General features: G+C 53.6%; 1 protein-coding gene across 2 annotated transcripts; it reads right to left on the bottom strand.

Annotated features, from left to right (window-relative positions):
* Positions 1-3727: 3727 nt before the first annotated feature.
* Positions 3728-9105, bottom strand: LOC123351824 (phospholipase A2 inhibitor NAI-like). Of its 2 annotated transcripts, XM_044991484.1 has the most exons (6): positions 8860-9105; positions 8445-8573; positions 7036-7152; positions 5738-5887; positions 4877-5017; positions 3730-4034 (listed from the first exon to the last, which is right to left on the bottom strand). In XM_044991484.1, the coding sequence occupies exons 2-6, from the start codon at positions 8491-8493 to the stop codon at positions 3823-3825; spliced, it is 669 nt and encodes a 222-aa protein (XP_044847419.1). In that variant the 5' UTR covers positions 8494-8573; positions 8860-9105; the 3' UTR covers positions 3730-3822. The 2 variants fall into 2 exon arrangements, with proteins under 2 accessions (XP_044847418.1, XP_044847419.1); XM_044991483.1 differs by lacking the exons at positions 8445-8573; positions 8860-9105 and having other exon boundaries at positions 3728-4034; positions 7036-7437.
* Positions 9106-15745: the final 6640 nt, after the last annotated feature.

The raw sequence follows: 15745 nt of genomic DNA, 5'->3' as shown, positions 1-15745 counted from the left end.
TGGAAAGAGTCCACCAGAGGGCAATGAAAATGATCAGGGGGCTGGAGCACATGACTTATGAGGAGAGGTTGAGGGAACTGGGATTGTTTAGTCTGCAGAAGAGAAGAGTGAGGGTGGATTTGATAGCAGCCTTCAACTACCTGAAGGGGGGTTCCAAAGAGGATGGAGCTCAGCTGTTCTCAGTGGTACCAGATGACAGAACAAGGAGTAATGGTCTCAAGTTGCAGTGAGGGAGGTTTAGGTTGGATATTAGGAAATACTATGTCACTAGGAGGGTGGTGAAGCACTGGAATGGGTTCCCTAGGGAAGTGGTGGAATCTCCTTCCTTAGAGGTTTTTAAGTCCTGGCTTGACAAAGCCCTGACTGGGATGATTTAGTTGGGGTTGGTCCTGCTTTGAGCAGGGGGTTGGACTAGATACCTCCTGAGGTCCCTTCCAACTCTCATCTTCTATGAGTCTATGTTTCTATGTTAGGATGACAAAAAGTATGGCAATACGTAAAAGGCACATGGAAGGCAACACTTGTGTCTTGATGGTCAAGTGGTGAAACCAATGAATAGTTTCCCCTATTTAGGGAAGTTAATGACATCTGACTGAAGAAGTGAGGAAGAAACCAGAAGGACACAGCTTGCAAAAACTGCATCCAACAACTTCCCACAACTTCTGTGTCATCGAAAATTAAAGGGGCCACATCTGCACTAGATTGCTGCAGGGCTGCATGTAGTCAGCCCTCCTGTCCAGACGTCCTTAGAAAGAACATTGAGAGATGACTCCAGAATTTGAGTTTCGGCATTACAGGAGAAGGATAAAAATTAGCTGGATAACCCAAACTACGACTGACGGGGCGATGAGGAGGATGAATTCTACAACAGCACAATCAGTTGAGACGCTTGGTGAGAGAATAACAGCTTTCTGGGGACATGTCGCTTGCTGATCCCTGAGCGACTCCATTCAAAGACACCCACGGTCCGGCTGGACGGGAGGCAAACCAGGACGAGGTGGAAGGAGAGCCAGGTAGGTCGGAACCATCACTGGATGAGCTGGTCTCCAAAGCAGAGGGGAAGTTTTACCCCCTGTCCCAACGGTGGGAGAGATCGTATCATGCTGGCAGGCAGCTGAGTCGGCTTTATCCCTGCCTCCGAGTGGCCCTGTATCCGTTCTACGTCCCCCCGCCCCAATGCTTCCTCAAACAACGCTCAGCAAACCCCCCTCCAGCCCTAATCAGAAAACTCCAAGTCAGGTTCACACCCACGTACGTTTTAGCTTGCAATTCACCCCTCGTTGGGTCGGGAGCTGATCCCCTGCCACGCTCTGTCCTGTCCCCAGTTCCCTGCTAAGGGTGCGGCAGAGATCTGACCTCCCGGGTCACGGACAAAGACCTCCAAGAACATTCACTGGAGCCCGGGAGAGTCACGTCTCCAGTGTGGGAGCAGGGGGCTTTGCAATTCCAGCCCGGTCCAACATTAACCGCGGCTGCACTTTGACTAGCTGCTTGGGTGGGAAAGAGGAAACGGCATCTGCAAAGCCCCTGATCTCGCTGCTCTGCAGCAGCGCTGGCTGGAGGGCCCCTGGGTTCATGTGGAGACGCCGGCGTTGGTGTTCTCGGAGCTGCTGGCGTCTGCCGAGCCCTGCTTCCAGGAAAGGGGTTTCCCTGCCCCACCCCTGCCGTCTGTCAGCAGTGGTTACCTGATGCCCCAGGCCCTGGATTTTGCAGATAAGGAAGTGGCGGTGAGGGCTTGTTCCTGAGCAGCGCCTGGGCGAGGCCAGGGGGCATTGTACCGTTCCCCTGGGAACCCAGCAGCCCCGATTCCCCGTTGGAAGTGTAGACGCAGCCCCCCACCCACTCCACTTCACTTTCAAACCGCTGCCACCTGCGGGGCTGTTGGGGAGATGGAAGTGGGAGCCGGCTCATACCCTGGGCTGGGCCTCAGTGTGGTCGGATGCAGCAGCCGGGCTGTGGGCATCGTGCTGCAGGGAGAGGAAGGGGGAGGGGTGACAGCCACCAGACCCCCAGATCTTTCTGTAGGGAAACCAGGAGTCCTGGCTCCCAACCCCCGCTCCCCTAACCCAATTCACCCCACTGCCCTCCCAGAGCTGGGGATAGAACCCAGGAGTCCTGGCTCCCAACCCCCCGTCCCCTAACCCAATACACCCCACTGCCCTCCCAGAGCCGGGGATAGAACCCAGGAGTCCTGGCTCCCAACCCCCCCCACCCTCCCCTAACCCAATACACCCCACTGCCCTCCCAGAGCCGGGGATAGAACCCAGGAGTCCTGGCTCCCAACCCCCCTCCCCTAACCCAATACACCCCACTGCCCTCCCAGAGCTGGGGATAGAACCCAGGAGTCCTGGCTCCCAGTGCCCATTGGAGGCTGAACTGACGTTCTCCTGGGCTGCGTAACCCTCAGCCTGTGCGGCCTGATTTCCCCAATGGGAGCCTAATCTTCGGGCACGGAGCGGCTTCCGTATGAGGCGAGACGAAACAGATTAGGGCCGTTCAGCTCGGCGAAGAGACGAGCCAGGGGGGTGTAGTGGTGTGGGTGTGAGTCGGAGGGAGGCCACACCGCCCCGCTACACCGTCGGGACCACCACCGAGTATCAGAGGGGAATTAGCAAATTCACTGGGAGTGAGCATCCCGACCGGGCTAACGGGGCTGGGCCCCCAAAGAGGGCACAGGCTCCGGCCCCGAGGCAGGAGCAGGGCCTCCCAGGAGTCCCTGTGCTCCGGTCCTTGAGCTGGGCAGGGCAGCCAGCTGCCTCTAGTCCCTGGGCCCGTCAAGCAGTGGCAGAGCAAACACCGTAGTCAGGCGTCCTAGCTCCTGCGGGTGGCCGACAAACCCAGGCCTCCTGACCTGGAGAGGGGAGGCTGCCACCCCGGGGTGGGGTGGCAGGGGGGGCCCGGGCCCACCCAGCTCCACCGGGCCCCGACCCAGGGCCCCAGCACTGGTGGAGAAGCCGCCACTGAGTCAGCGGGGAATCCAGCCGCAAGACGCCGACCGTGCTTCCGGCAGCCAGACTGCGCCGGTGGGAGGGGCGAGGCGGATCTGGCTCCACCCACATGGGCACAGAGGGTGGTTCCCCTCTCTGGGTGGGGGGGGCCCACACCACCTCACGACAGGGGGTGCAACAGAGGGCTAGAAAATCATGCCATGGGGTGGAGAAAGTGAGTAGAGAACTGCTATTTCCCCTGTGCCACAGCACTAGAACCCAGGGGTCACCCAACGAAATGAACAGGCGGCAGGTTTCATACAAACAAGGGGCTGTACTTTTCCCCACGATGCACAATTAACCTGTGGAACTCCTTGCCAGGGGATGTGGGCATGGGAAAAAGTATAGCAGGGTTCAGAAAATAACTCGATCAGTTCCTGGAGGATGGGGCCATCAATGGCAATTTGCCAATTGCTCAGAGACAAAACCCCCTGCTCTGGGTGTCCCTAAACCTCTGACTGCCAGAAGCCGGGGGGCAGGGGGGAAGACAGGGCTGGGTCTCTCCAATATGGCCATGTTCTGGGCACTGCCTGTACATTCTGGGTGTGCCGCTGTCGGAGACGGGACACTGGACTAGCTGCGCCATTCACCTGACCCGGTGCGGCCGCGCTTCTGGCTTCTCACATCCCCACCCACGGGAATTAAATTTTTCCTCGTTGAAATAAACAGAGACATAGAAATGCAAAGACTTTGCTCTCCAGTGTGTTTTATTCAGTGCAACAACATCGAGGGAGGTGAGTCCATCCGAGAGCCGAGAACACCTGGCAGGGAGAGCGGCTAACGCAGACTGCAGGGCGGATTTCAGTGCGGCGTGTCGGTTGCACCGGGTGGGGAATCAGGAGAGAAGCTTCAGCAGAAGCCCAGCGAGGGCCGGGAGGAGGAGCCCGGCTGGTCCCAGAGCCCCGCCCGCCACGCCGGAGGCCTCTGTGCATTTGGCCATGGTTAGATCTGCCCTGATATCTGTGAACATCCTTGAAGCCTCTTGTGCCATGACGCAGATGGACTCGGAAGCGCAGCCCTTCATGACAGTCTGCATTTCATGTCCATCTGAGGGGGGGAGGGGGAGGAGGCAATTTTTGTCAGGCTATTCAAGCTGGATTAAGACGAAACACCCCCCCCCCCCCGCGCCTCAGGTCCCCACCAAGGTGCCCCACAGCCTACATCTCCCCATCTGCTCTGGTCCCCCCCCCCCACAGCCTGTCTGGCCCTACATGGCCTCCCTCTCTCCTGTGCTCTGACGCAGGCTTGCGGTGTGTCCGTGAACAAATCATTCACAGCCCCAATCTAGAGCCCACCGACAGTGCCCGGATTGTGTCAGGCCAGTTATAGCCCCCCCAGCTCATCTAGCAAAGCAGCAGCTCAGTGCTGGTGGCAATCGTGGGATCTCTAAGAAGGGTGGCTTTGTAGTGACTTAAGGCACCATTATGGCAAGTCATGGCACAATCTGTGCCTCAGTTTCCCAATTTTTAAATGGGGAGAATTATCCTTTTTTAGCCTGTTTAGATTGCAGGCTTTTGGGGGCAAGGACTGTATCTCACCGGGGGTCCTTTAACATCAGGCACAAGAGGGGACCCCAATCTCCATCAAAGGTCTGTGCAGTGCCTGGCACAACCGGGGCTGCCAAGACTAAGCCAGTCTCTATCACGAGTAGCTTAGAGACTAAACTAGACACAGGAAACAGATGGAGGAGAACCAGACGCACAGGAAAGGGAAGACACTGGCCCAAGGTCACACCTCAGCCCAGTGCTGAGAATCGGACCCAGGTGTCCTGCTCTGCAGCCAATCGCCTTCACTTAGTGACCCCAAAGTGTGACTCACTGCGCAGCTACAGGGGGTGGGCGAGAAACAACAAAGGAAAAATAGCCCCAGAATTAATGAACAGAAGTTACCAATTGTTACAGTCCCAGCAGCATTAATACACTGGGTCTCGGATCCAGTACAATTTATGGTTTGCTCATTGCATCGACCAGCGTTCAACGCGTAGCAGGCTGGGCAGCGCCGGCCGTTGGGTGTGGGGTCAGCCGGGGGCACTGGGAAGAAACAGAGCAAACGCAGTCAGCTCGGGGGACGAGCCCCAGGAGGCGTCGGGGCAGGGAGAGCAGCTGGGGGCTGCACAGCTCAGCCCTGGGTGCCCCCTGCAGGGGAAGCTGTAGCTCCGGGGACGCCGGGGGCAGCAGGGGCGGGGGAGGGGTTTGCAGCAGGGAGCCCTGGATCCCGCCCTGGGTGGGGTCAGCTGGGTTCACACCTGGAGGCAGCCTAGAGCCCCGCCCACTAAACTCCACCTGCACAGGGGCTCAGTGTTATTCAATGGGGCGCCCCCTGCAGGGTGGGAGGACTAATCCCAGGGGCTCAGTGTTATTCAATGGGGCGTCCCCTGCAGGGTGGGAGGACTAATCCCAGGGCTCAGTGTTATTCAATGGGGCGCCCCCTGCAGGGTCGGAGGACTAATCCCAGGGGCTCAGTGTTATTCAATGGGGCGCCCCCTGCAGGGTCAGAGGACTAATCCCAGGGGCTCAGTGTTATTCAATGGGGCGCCCCCTGCAGGGTGGGAGGACTAATCCCAGGGGCTCAGTGTTATTCAATGGGGTGCCCCCTGCAGGGTGGGAGGACTAACCCCAGGGCTCAGTGTTATTCAATGGGGCGCCCCCTGCAGGGTGGGAGCACCAGTCTCAGAAGTTAACGTTGGGTGAGTTCCAGGCAGCAGGAGGTGCCGTGGGATGGAGGAGGAGACGCAGAGCCGGGAGCGGTACCTGTAATATCGGTGGCCTTGCAGGCGTCTCCCACACAGCATTTGAAGCTCGTCCTAGTCACTGCGTTGCCAAAGTGTGCGGAGAAGGGGCTGACTTTACACACATTGGAGGACACACAGTTTTTGATAATTGTCTGACTCTTGCTTCCCACTGCACAGGAGGAGAAGACAGAGATTTGTTCTCATTCCACTCACACCCCATCAATGGCCCTGTGCCATTAGCCTTCCTCTACCCATGCGGAAACTGAGGCACGGGCAGGGAAGCAACTTACCCAAGGTCCCACAGGGCTAGACAAAGTGATTCCACCACCGAAGTCCAGTATTTAGATCCGCCAGCTCCCCACTCGGCTGCTGCTTAACCCTGGGGGCCCCAGATGTCCTGCCCATAAAGTCCTTTCATTGCCGCAGTTCCCACCAGTGGGTACGTGCAGGGCCCCCGAAATCCTGACACTGTGCGTCCTGCTCACCCCTTAGCCACAGAGGGATTCACAGACTAGGCGTTCCCCTGCCGATAGCACCTGCGGGGCCTGATTCAGGGGACGCCTTCGGAGCACGCCCACCGGATCTCGCCCCGCACCAAGCCCAGGCACGGGAGGCGGTGGAAGGGTGACCCCCGCCCCGTATTCCCAAGACCCCAGTGGGTTAGAGGCTCCTACGGATGTGGGAGGCTCAGAGAGACCCACCAGGAGCCAGGGGAGCAGGCGCGACTGTAGGAGGGGAGAGCGCTGGGCTCCAGTTCCCACTTCGATTCGGAACGAGGGAGCATTCGAACTTGGCTCCCCCACACCCCAGCTGAGTGCCCCAGCCTCTGGGGTCTCCTCCCCCGCCATCTTTTGCAAGGAAGGCCTGATCCCGTTCATACTCCAGAGTCCCGGCGAGCAGTTCCTGGGTGTGGATCCCGAGCAGACCGGGGTGTCTCCATGCAGCCGGGACTTTGGGCCAAACTAAGGGGGAGGGGCAGGTCTTAGGCCACACACCCCTCCTTGGCCTTTCCTATCGGCTGGCTTAGGCGGCTGATCGCTCAGCCTGCTGGCTCTGGTGGAGCCCAGCCTCAGCGGGGGCCTGGCCCCCTGGCTGGCGACTCGCCCGGGGGTTCGGCATCGCAGTGCTGAGCCGAAGGCCACATTGGGGAGCTAATCACAGGGTCTGGCATAGAACCCAGGCGTCCTGGCTCCTTAACCGCTGCTCAGACCCACCCACCCCCCTCCCTTCCCAGAGCTGGGACTCGGAGAGGACCCAGGCGTCCTGGCTCCCCAGGCTGTTCCCTGGCCCATGGTGGGTAGGGTCGCTCTCACCTACCCCATGTGGAGTCTGTCCAAGCGATGCCACAAGTGTCTTGCCCAGCATCACAGGCCTGTAGGTCGCCCGAGCAGCTGGTTCCTGGTCCATCGCAAACCTCACACTGCAGACAGGCCCCTGGAGCCAGAGAGAGAACAGGAGCCACCTGGATTTGTCCCTCCCTCGCCTTCCCCTGGGCTCGGCGGGGAAGCACCGGGTATGGCGCCCTGGGGTCCCTCATCCCTCATCAATGCGCTGATCTCAGCTTTGTCAATTGTCCCGGCTGGTTACAGGCATTTTATGCTGCTCTGTGGCTGCATCTTCCTGGATTCGCTGCAGGTTTCATTTCCCCAGGGGGTTTTCCCAGAGAGATCCCCAGCGGGTGTGAGCTGGTGTCGCTCTCCAGTGCAGTGCAGCAAGGGCCGAGTCACACCTGCCACTGAGTGCAGTGCAGCTGCCCCCCCCTGACACCGGCTGGGCCCTGGCCCCACTGACTCCAGTGCAGCTGCGCCCCCCTGACACCGGCTGGGCCCGGCCCCACTGACTCCAGTGCAGCTGCGCCCCCCTGACACCGGCTGGGCCCTGGCCCCACTGACTCCAGTGCAGCTGCGCCCCCCTGACACCGGCTGGGCCCTGCCCCACTGACTCCAGTGCAGCTGCGCCCCCCTGACACCGGCTGGGCCCGGCCCCACTGACTCCAGTGCAGCTGCGCCCCCCTGACACCGGCTGGGCCCGGCCCCACTGACTCCAGTGCAGCTGCACCCCCCTGACACCGGCTGGGCCCTGCCCCACTGACTCCAGTGCAGCTCCGCCCCCCTGACACCGGCTGGGCCCTGCCCCACTGACTCCAGTGCAGCTGCGCCCCCCTGACACCGGCTGGGCCCGGCCCCACTGACTCCAGTGCAGCTGCGCCCCCCTGACACCGGCTGGGCCCGGCCCCACTGACTCCAGTGCAGCTGCGCCCCCCTGACACCGGCTGGGCCCGGCCCCACTGACTCCAGTGCAGCTGCGCCCCCCTGACACCGGCTGGGGATCACATATAAATGCCCTTGAAAGAGCCTTGTGCTCTTTTTACGGAAGTTCTGATCTGCTTCCTGTCAGACGACAGGAATGTCCTTTTCCTCCTTTGAAATGTCCTTGTCCTCGGCAGCTCTGAAACGTGCCCAGTCACAACACAGTTCTACTGATTTAAAGAATAAATATTTCCTCTCACTTCTACAATTGTTTCATTCCTTGTCACCGGGACTTTGCGTCTTCCAGCCCTCCCCTCCTCGGACGTTGTCACTCAGACGCCCCCAGCTCAGCCCCCGTTATCCTGTGGCTGCTTTTTGATTATGTTCGTTAACAGTTTCACCCGGCAGGCGGCTCTGAGCTGTTGGTACTTTGGAGAAGTTAGGAAATCAGCCCCTGTAGGAACAGACCCCACTCACCCATAGCCAGGAGAGCAGCGAGGATGCAGGCAGCAAGAGAAGCCTCCATGGCGATGGGGAAAACAGTAGATCGGTGCTGGGGTCTGTGGTGCAGCCAAATCTGTGGCTGGGGGATTTATCACGGATGTGCTGAAATGAGATAAGAAGGGAGATTGCACATGCCACATCCAGTTGATAGGGTGGGAGGATCCTCAGAGCTATTTCCACAGTTCTGGGGTAACCGCATCACGGAGCCCTTCGTGGCTGGTATGTTCGCGGCGTCCACCTGGCGAAGTCAGAGACAAACCACAAATACTCCAGCTGGAAGGTTGCTGTCTTAAAAGACTTTGTTTCTGAGAATCTAGGAAAAATATCAAGAACCCAAAAGAAGAGAGACAACGCAGACTGCTACGAATGGCAGAGCGAGAGAACTCACCCACTTTGTTCTTTGAAGACTGCCTCTGATCCACGCTTCCTTCTGAGCTCTTTGGGCTGCCGGCAGGACCGGAAACCACCCCCGCCCCTATTCTTAAACACAGTCCTCAAGAGACAACATCCGGCTTCGTGTGAAGTGGTGAAACCACACTCTACTTTTAATGGTGGAGCGGCCGCATTTCAGAAATCCCCCCTCCAAATGATGCCAAATCTGTGTCACTAGCTCTTCCCTGGCTCCTTTAAAGGTGTCTGGATGTTCAGGAAGATCAAACCATGAATGTAGAAGCTGGAGCACTTGACAAATGTTTGTTTATGCAACTTCCTGGAAACCCAGACTAAGAATTGCATGTGTTGGCTTAAAGTCGCAAAAAGGGATGGTGGGAAACAGCTTTCGCAATTTGTTTTTGAGGAATGAGGCCTTGTTTTGGAGAAGGAGATCCTTTTTCTTTGCCTTTCGGTTTTCTTAACCCCCAAAATTTCTCCAAAATATTCCTCAAAAATATTGTCAACATTTCTCATTTCCTCCTCCAATTATTTTCTTTTCTACGTCCCTCCATCCCCCTCCCCCCCAAAATTGGTTTCTGGTTTGGTTGGGGAAAAAAAGGTGGAGAATTTTTTCAACAAGCCCTGATATTTTTTAGAAGAAAACATAATTGCAAGAATCAGAGGGGGAGCCGTGTTAGTCTGGTTCTGTAAAAGCAGCAAAGAATCCTGTGGCACCTTATAGACTAACAGACGTTTTGCAGCACGAGCTTTCGTGGGTGAATACCCACTTCGTCGGATGCAAGAGTGGAAATTTCCAGGGGCAGGTAAATATAAGCAAGCAAGAAGCAAGCTAGAGATAACGAGGTTAGATCAATCAGGGAGGATGAGGCCCTGTTCTAACAGTTGAGGTGTGAAAACCAAGGGAGGAGAAACTGGTTCTGTAGTTGGCAAGCAATGGCTAGGAAAATATAGAGAATGCTTGCCAATGGCTAGCCAACTACAGAACCAGTTTCTCCTCCCTTGGTTTTCACACTTCAACTGCTAGAACAGGGCCTCATCCTCCCTGATTGATCTAACCTCGTTATCTCTAGCTTGCTTCTTGCTTGCTTATATATACCTGCCCCTGGAAATTTCCATTCTTGCATCCGACGAAGTGGGTATTCACCCACGAAAGCTCATGCTGCAAAACGTCTGTTAGTCTATAAGGTGCCACAGGATTCTTTGTTGCTTTTATAATTGCAAGAAAAGCTTTAATTGAAAGATTTTAAAAGGTCAGAGACCTGCCATGAACCAGATGCCAAAAGTAACGTAGCTTCTATTCCTGGCCTGCTAAGGGTATGTTGGATTAAACGAGGCGCCTTGCATTCTACTCCTGGCTCCTGGAGGGGACTGGGACCTAGTGGTTAGAGTAGTGGGGTCAGGAGCCAGGTCTCCTGGGTCCTATCCTTGGCGAGGGGAGGGGAGGGGAGGGAAGGGGAGTCTAGTGGGTAGAAGCTGGGGCACAACTAGAATTTCTCTATGGGTAGGTCTACACTTACCCGCCGGGTCGACGTGGAGAGTTCGACTTCTCGGAGTTCGAACTATCGCGTCTAATCTAAACGCGATAGTTCGAACTCCCCGCGCGCTCCAGTCGACTCCGGAACTCCACCATTGCAAACGGCGGTGGCGGAGTCGACCTTGGAGCCGTGGAGTTTGACCCCGCGGCGTCTGGACGGGTAAGTCAGTCGAACTAGGGTACTTCGAATTCAGCTACGCTATTCACGTAGCTGAATTTGCGTACCCTAGTTCGACCCCCCCCCCTTCTTAGTGTAGACCAGGCCTAAGGAAGGAGCCCAAAATTTCTCTTCACCTGGCGTTAACCAAGTTTTCTGCCATCCCTTAAGTTTCATTCTTGGCTGTATATCTGATTCCTGGAGACCCGTCCCTCTCCGGGGTGGCAGGGAACCACACCGTCTCGCTACACTTACCTTGAGTCAATAAATCCTTTAACGGTTTGCACCTTATCCCTTTGTATGTTTTGTTTTGTGGGACGTAACAAACCCATTGATAGCGGCAGGATCAGGGGGACGAATCTTCTCCCCCTCTGCTAGGTACCACGTGGAAGCAGGGATAAAGCCAATGCAGCCGCCTGCCAGCATGGTACAGTCTCATCCACCGTGGGGACAGAGGGGTAAAACTTCCCCTCTGCTTTGGAGGCCAGCCCATCTGCTGATGGTTCCAACCTAGCTGGCTCTCCTTCCACCTCGTCCTGGTTTTCCTGACATCTTGCTGAACTGTCTGTGCCCTTGAATTGAGCTGATCTGCGATCACCAAGCTACGTGTCCACCGAAAGATGTTATTCTCTTTGGTACAACAGGGCAAAAGACCACTTGTAGCAAGGCAGCTATCTAGTGCAGATGCGCCGTTTTAACTTCTGACGACACAGAAGTCGTGGGAAATTGTTGGATGCATTTTTTGCAAGCTGTGTCCGTCTCCTGATTTCTTCCTCACCTCCTCAGTCGGATGTTATTAGACTCCCTAAATTGGGGAAACTATTCATTTGTTTCACCATTTGGCTGTCAAGATACAGGTGTTGCCTTCCATGTGCATTATGACCATATTTTGTATCTTCCGATCGTTAATCGTCTTTCCATATTTCTTGCCGCCATTGCTCCCAAAAGGAAGCATGTTCTGAAGTTCCTCAAAGTGATATGAATTGGTTCCTCGGCATGTCTTACGTTGTTGACGTCTGCGCTATCGACCTGTATGCCCTGCTCGGTGTCTTCTAAATGTTCCCTTATTCTAACTTCTATGTATATGCTAAATAGTTGGAATTATACGATGCAACCATGGCATTTATCTCTGTAATGCTGCAATACGCAGTTCACACTTCGTTCGGATTGCTGCTTTCTGTCCCCAGAACGAGCTTGTTACTAATTACAGATCTTGCAAGTCAATCCTACGTTCTTCAAGGTTATGTATCCTCTTGTCATGTTGGATGTTGCCAAATCGCTTTCAATAGTCTATTTACAAAGTACTTCTTTCCCATGCTAACATGGGCATGAACTAGGGGCAAAAACTGCCTCCCTCGTACTCACTCCTGGTCGAAACCCATCTGACTTCTGCTAATTCTTGTCTCAAGATGTGTCCATGTGCCAACAGTTTTCCACAAATCTGTGAGTGTGTGCTTTCTTGGGTTTATAGTTCAATGTTCTTCACAGTTTCTAGCATTATCAACCTTCGGTGACGAATAGAGATTGACCTCTTGGAGTCCTCCAGAAGTTCTTCTGGTGTGTATATCTGATTGAGAAGTTTTAGCAGGTAAGAATTTGAATTGTCCTTCGGGGATTGTAGCATTTCAACCGCAATACATTCCTCCCTAGCTACTTTACCTCGCTTTATATTTTTTAGCACTCTGCCTAGTTTCTGCATTGTAATAGCCGGTGTTTTTTCTTCTCCAATTTCAATCTCTATATTTTCCAGTTTTTCAGGATCAAACGCTCCTTCACATATTCCATCCTTCTTTCCAGGACGCTGTTTGCTTGGTAGCATAGTCTGACTCATTAGTTTTGATAGAGTTTGTTCCTCTTCTTAACTTTCTTTCCTTAACTTATTTGACTCATGGTCTTTCTACGGTGCAATGAATCGTTTTGTGGTTGTATCCAATTTCATATTCCTCAATTTCAAGGCCTCTTTGTTCTAGCCATTTTTCATTTGCCTCTTTGCATGCTTTTGGGATGTGTTTGTGTATCTTTTGATCTTCCTCACTCCTCCAGTCTTTGCATTCTGTTCTTGCATTTATTATTGAAACGTTTAAGATAATTCATATTATACAACTTTTTTTTTCCATGTCATTTTTATTGCATTAGGCCTTTGATTAGAAACAATGTATTTAGCTGGAGAAGATGCAGTTTTAGGAACCATCTGAAAAAGTCAGGAAAAGAGAGGAGGTTTGAGAGAGATGTTTTTTGAAGATAATCACTCAGAAGTCAAGAAGACAGGTAGGTGCTGGTGAAGGTGTCACATGGTGCCGGTATCTCGGCCCTGCCAGCAAGTAGAAAGCTGTGACAGCTCTTTTCACATTTTATTTTTTAACTGTAGAAAGCCCTGTGTAAATGAGAGGTTTTTACCCTGTAATCTAAAATGTTCTTCACAATTTACGAATACTGACCCTAAAATAGACTTTTACTGCATTTGGCGAAGCATTTGGTTGAAGGGTTTTGGGGGGGCGGGGGTTGCACGCAAGTGAACGCTATTGGGAAAAGCTTGGGACCGTATATGAAAAGTTTTAGATAAATGCCAGAAATTTAATTCTTTGGAGCTGTTTCAATGTCATGATGAATAAAATGGGTATGTGCTGGGCGGGGGGGAGGGAAATTGTTTTGCAGGTAGCTCTATAAAATACCACTACAAATGTTAGTCTGTATCCACAAAAACAACAAGGAGTCCGGTGGCACCTTAAAGACTAACAGATTTATTTGGGCATAAGCTTTCATGGGTAAAAAAAACCTACTTCTTCAGAGTCTTTAAAGTGCCACCGGACTCTTTGTTGTTTTTGTTACTACAAATGTAGATGCCTTGATGTATTTTCGTAACGGCACAGGCTTTTTTAACAGTCAAGTCATGGCTGGGCTTGGAGTTTCGCGCAGTGCTGCTAATGGCTGCGTACCTCCTCATGCTTTCAGGTTGCACGTTTAGTTATTGCTGTTAAGTGTCCCAGATACCGGTACGTTGTGGTAGCTTCTGCCTTCTGTAGCCAGAGTCTAAAACTGCCACCGTCTCCAGATCCTTCGGCTGAACAGAACGTTTTAAATCAAAGGTCCAGTTCCATTCAAAAAAGACCGGTTTCAAAGTAGCAGCCGTGTTAGTCTGTATCCACAAAAAGAACAGGAGTACTTGTGGCACCTTAGAAACTAACAAATTTATTTGAGCATAAGCTTTCGTGGGCTACAGCCCACTTCATCGGATGCATAGAGTGGAACATACAGCAAGAAGATATTTATACCCCTTTCATGTTCTCTCTATGTATAAATACCAGAGTCATCAGAATACACAACGTAAATAGGAGGGGAAGCGACATAGAATGATAGAATTGTAGGCCTGGAAGGGACCTCGCGAGGTCATCTAGTCCAGACCCCTGCACTCAAGGCAGGACTAACATAAGAACATAAGAACATAAGAAAGGCCGTACCGGGTCAGACCAAAGGTCCATCTAGCCCAGTATCTGTCTACTGACAGTGGCCAATGCCAGGTGCCCCAGAGGGAGTGAACCTAACAGGCAATGATCAAGTGATCTCTCTCCTGCCATCCATCTCCATCCTCTGACGAACAGAGGCTAGGGACACCATTCTTACCCAAGGATTACTAAGGATTATCTAGACCATCCCTGACAGGTGTTTGTCCGACCTGCTCTTAAAAATCCCCCGTGATGGAGATTCCACAACCTCCCTGGGCAATTTATTCCAGCGCTTAACCGCCCCGACAGGAACTTTTTCCTAATGTCCAACCTAAACTGCCCTTGCTGCAGTTTAAGCCCATTGCTTCTTGTCCTGTCCTCAGAGGTTAAGAAGATTAATTTTTCTCCCTCCTCCTTGTAACAAACTTTTATGTACTTGAAAACTGGTATCAAGTCCCCCCCAATCTTCTCTTCTCCAGACTAAACAAACCCCATGTTTTCAATCTTCCCTCCTTGCTCATGTTTTCTAGACCTTTACTCAGTTTTGTTGCTCTTCTCTGGACTTTCTCCAGTTTGTCCCCATCTTTCCTGAAACGTGACACCCAGAACTGGACACAAAACTCCAGCTGAGGCCTAATCAGCGCGGAGCAGAAGAATCACTTCTCGTATCTTGCTTACAACACTCCTGCTAATACAGCCCAGAACGGTGTTTGATTTTTTTGCAACAGCGTCACACTGTTGACTCATCTTTAGCTTGTGGTCCACTATGACCCCAGAGCCCTTTCTGCAGTGCTTCCTCCTAGGCAGCCGTTTCCCATTCTGTGTGTGTGCAACTGATTGTTCCTTCCAAAGTGACGCACTTTGCATTTGTCCTGATTGAATTTCATCCTATTTACCTCAGACCATTTCTCCGGTTTGTCCAGACATATCCATCTTCAGGGTCTACGTTAATCACAGACCTCGAAAAAGTCAGCCCAAATTGCTTTGAATTTATCGGCCTTTCCCTCTCTCATTAGCTGCAAGGGCAACCGTCCTATCGAGCCGGGCGGGCACCAATATTTGCTGGAGAGCGACTTTCCCTTTTTGCAAGATGAATATTTTAGTGACCAAACCTGCACATTGGAACCATCCTGCCTTGTTACCAGGTCATCCTCAAACAACACTCAGCAAAAACGCCTCTGGCCCTACTCCAAAAACTCCACATCAGGTTCACACCCACGTACGTCTTAGCTGGTGATTCACTCCTCGTTGGGCCGGGAGCTCATCCCTGGCCATGCTCTGTCCTGCCCCGGGTTCCCTGCTAAAGGTGGGGCAGAGATCTGACCTCCCAGGTCATCCCCTGTCACAGCCATTGGCTCGCACTCCTCACCCCACAGCAGGGAGAGAACCCAGCAGCCCCGATTCCCCGTTGGAAGTGTAGACGCAGCCCCCCACCCACTCCACTTCACTTTCAAACCGCTGCCACCTGCGGGGCTGTTGGGGAAGTGGAAGTGGGAGCCGGCTCACACCCTGGGCTGGGCCTCACTGTGGTCAGATGCAGCAGGCGGGCTGTGGCACCGTGCTGCAGGGAGGGGGAGAGGTGACAGCCACCAGACCCCCAGATCTTTCTGTACGGAACCCAGGAGTCCTGACTCCCAGCTATTCCTGCTTTAACCACTAGACGCCCGTCTCCTCCCAGAGCCAGAGATAGAACCCAGGAGTCCTGGCTCCCAGTCCCTGTTGGAGGCTGAAGTGATGTTCTCCTGAG

Source organism: Mauremys mutica, chromosome 17, assembly GCF_020497125.1.
Source record: "Mauremys mutica isolate MM-2020 ecotype Southern chromosome 17, ASM2049712v1, whole genome shotgun sequence".
In the NCBI taxonomy this organism is placed as follows: Eukaryota; Metazoa; Chordata; order Testudines; family Geoemydidae; genus Mauremys; species Mauremys mutica.
Note: the sequence above shows the minus strand (reverse complement) of the source record. Positions and strands in the feature narration are given on the sequence as shown.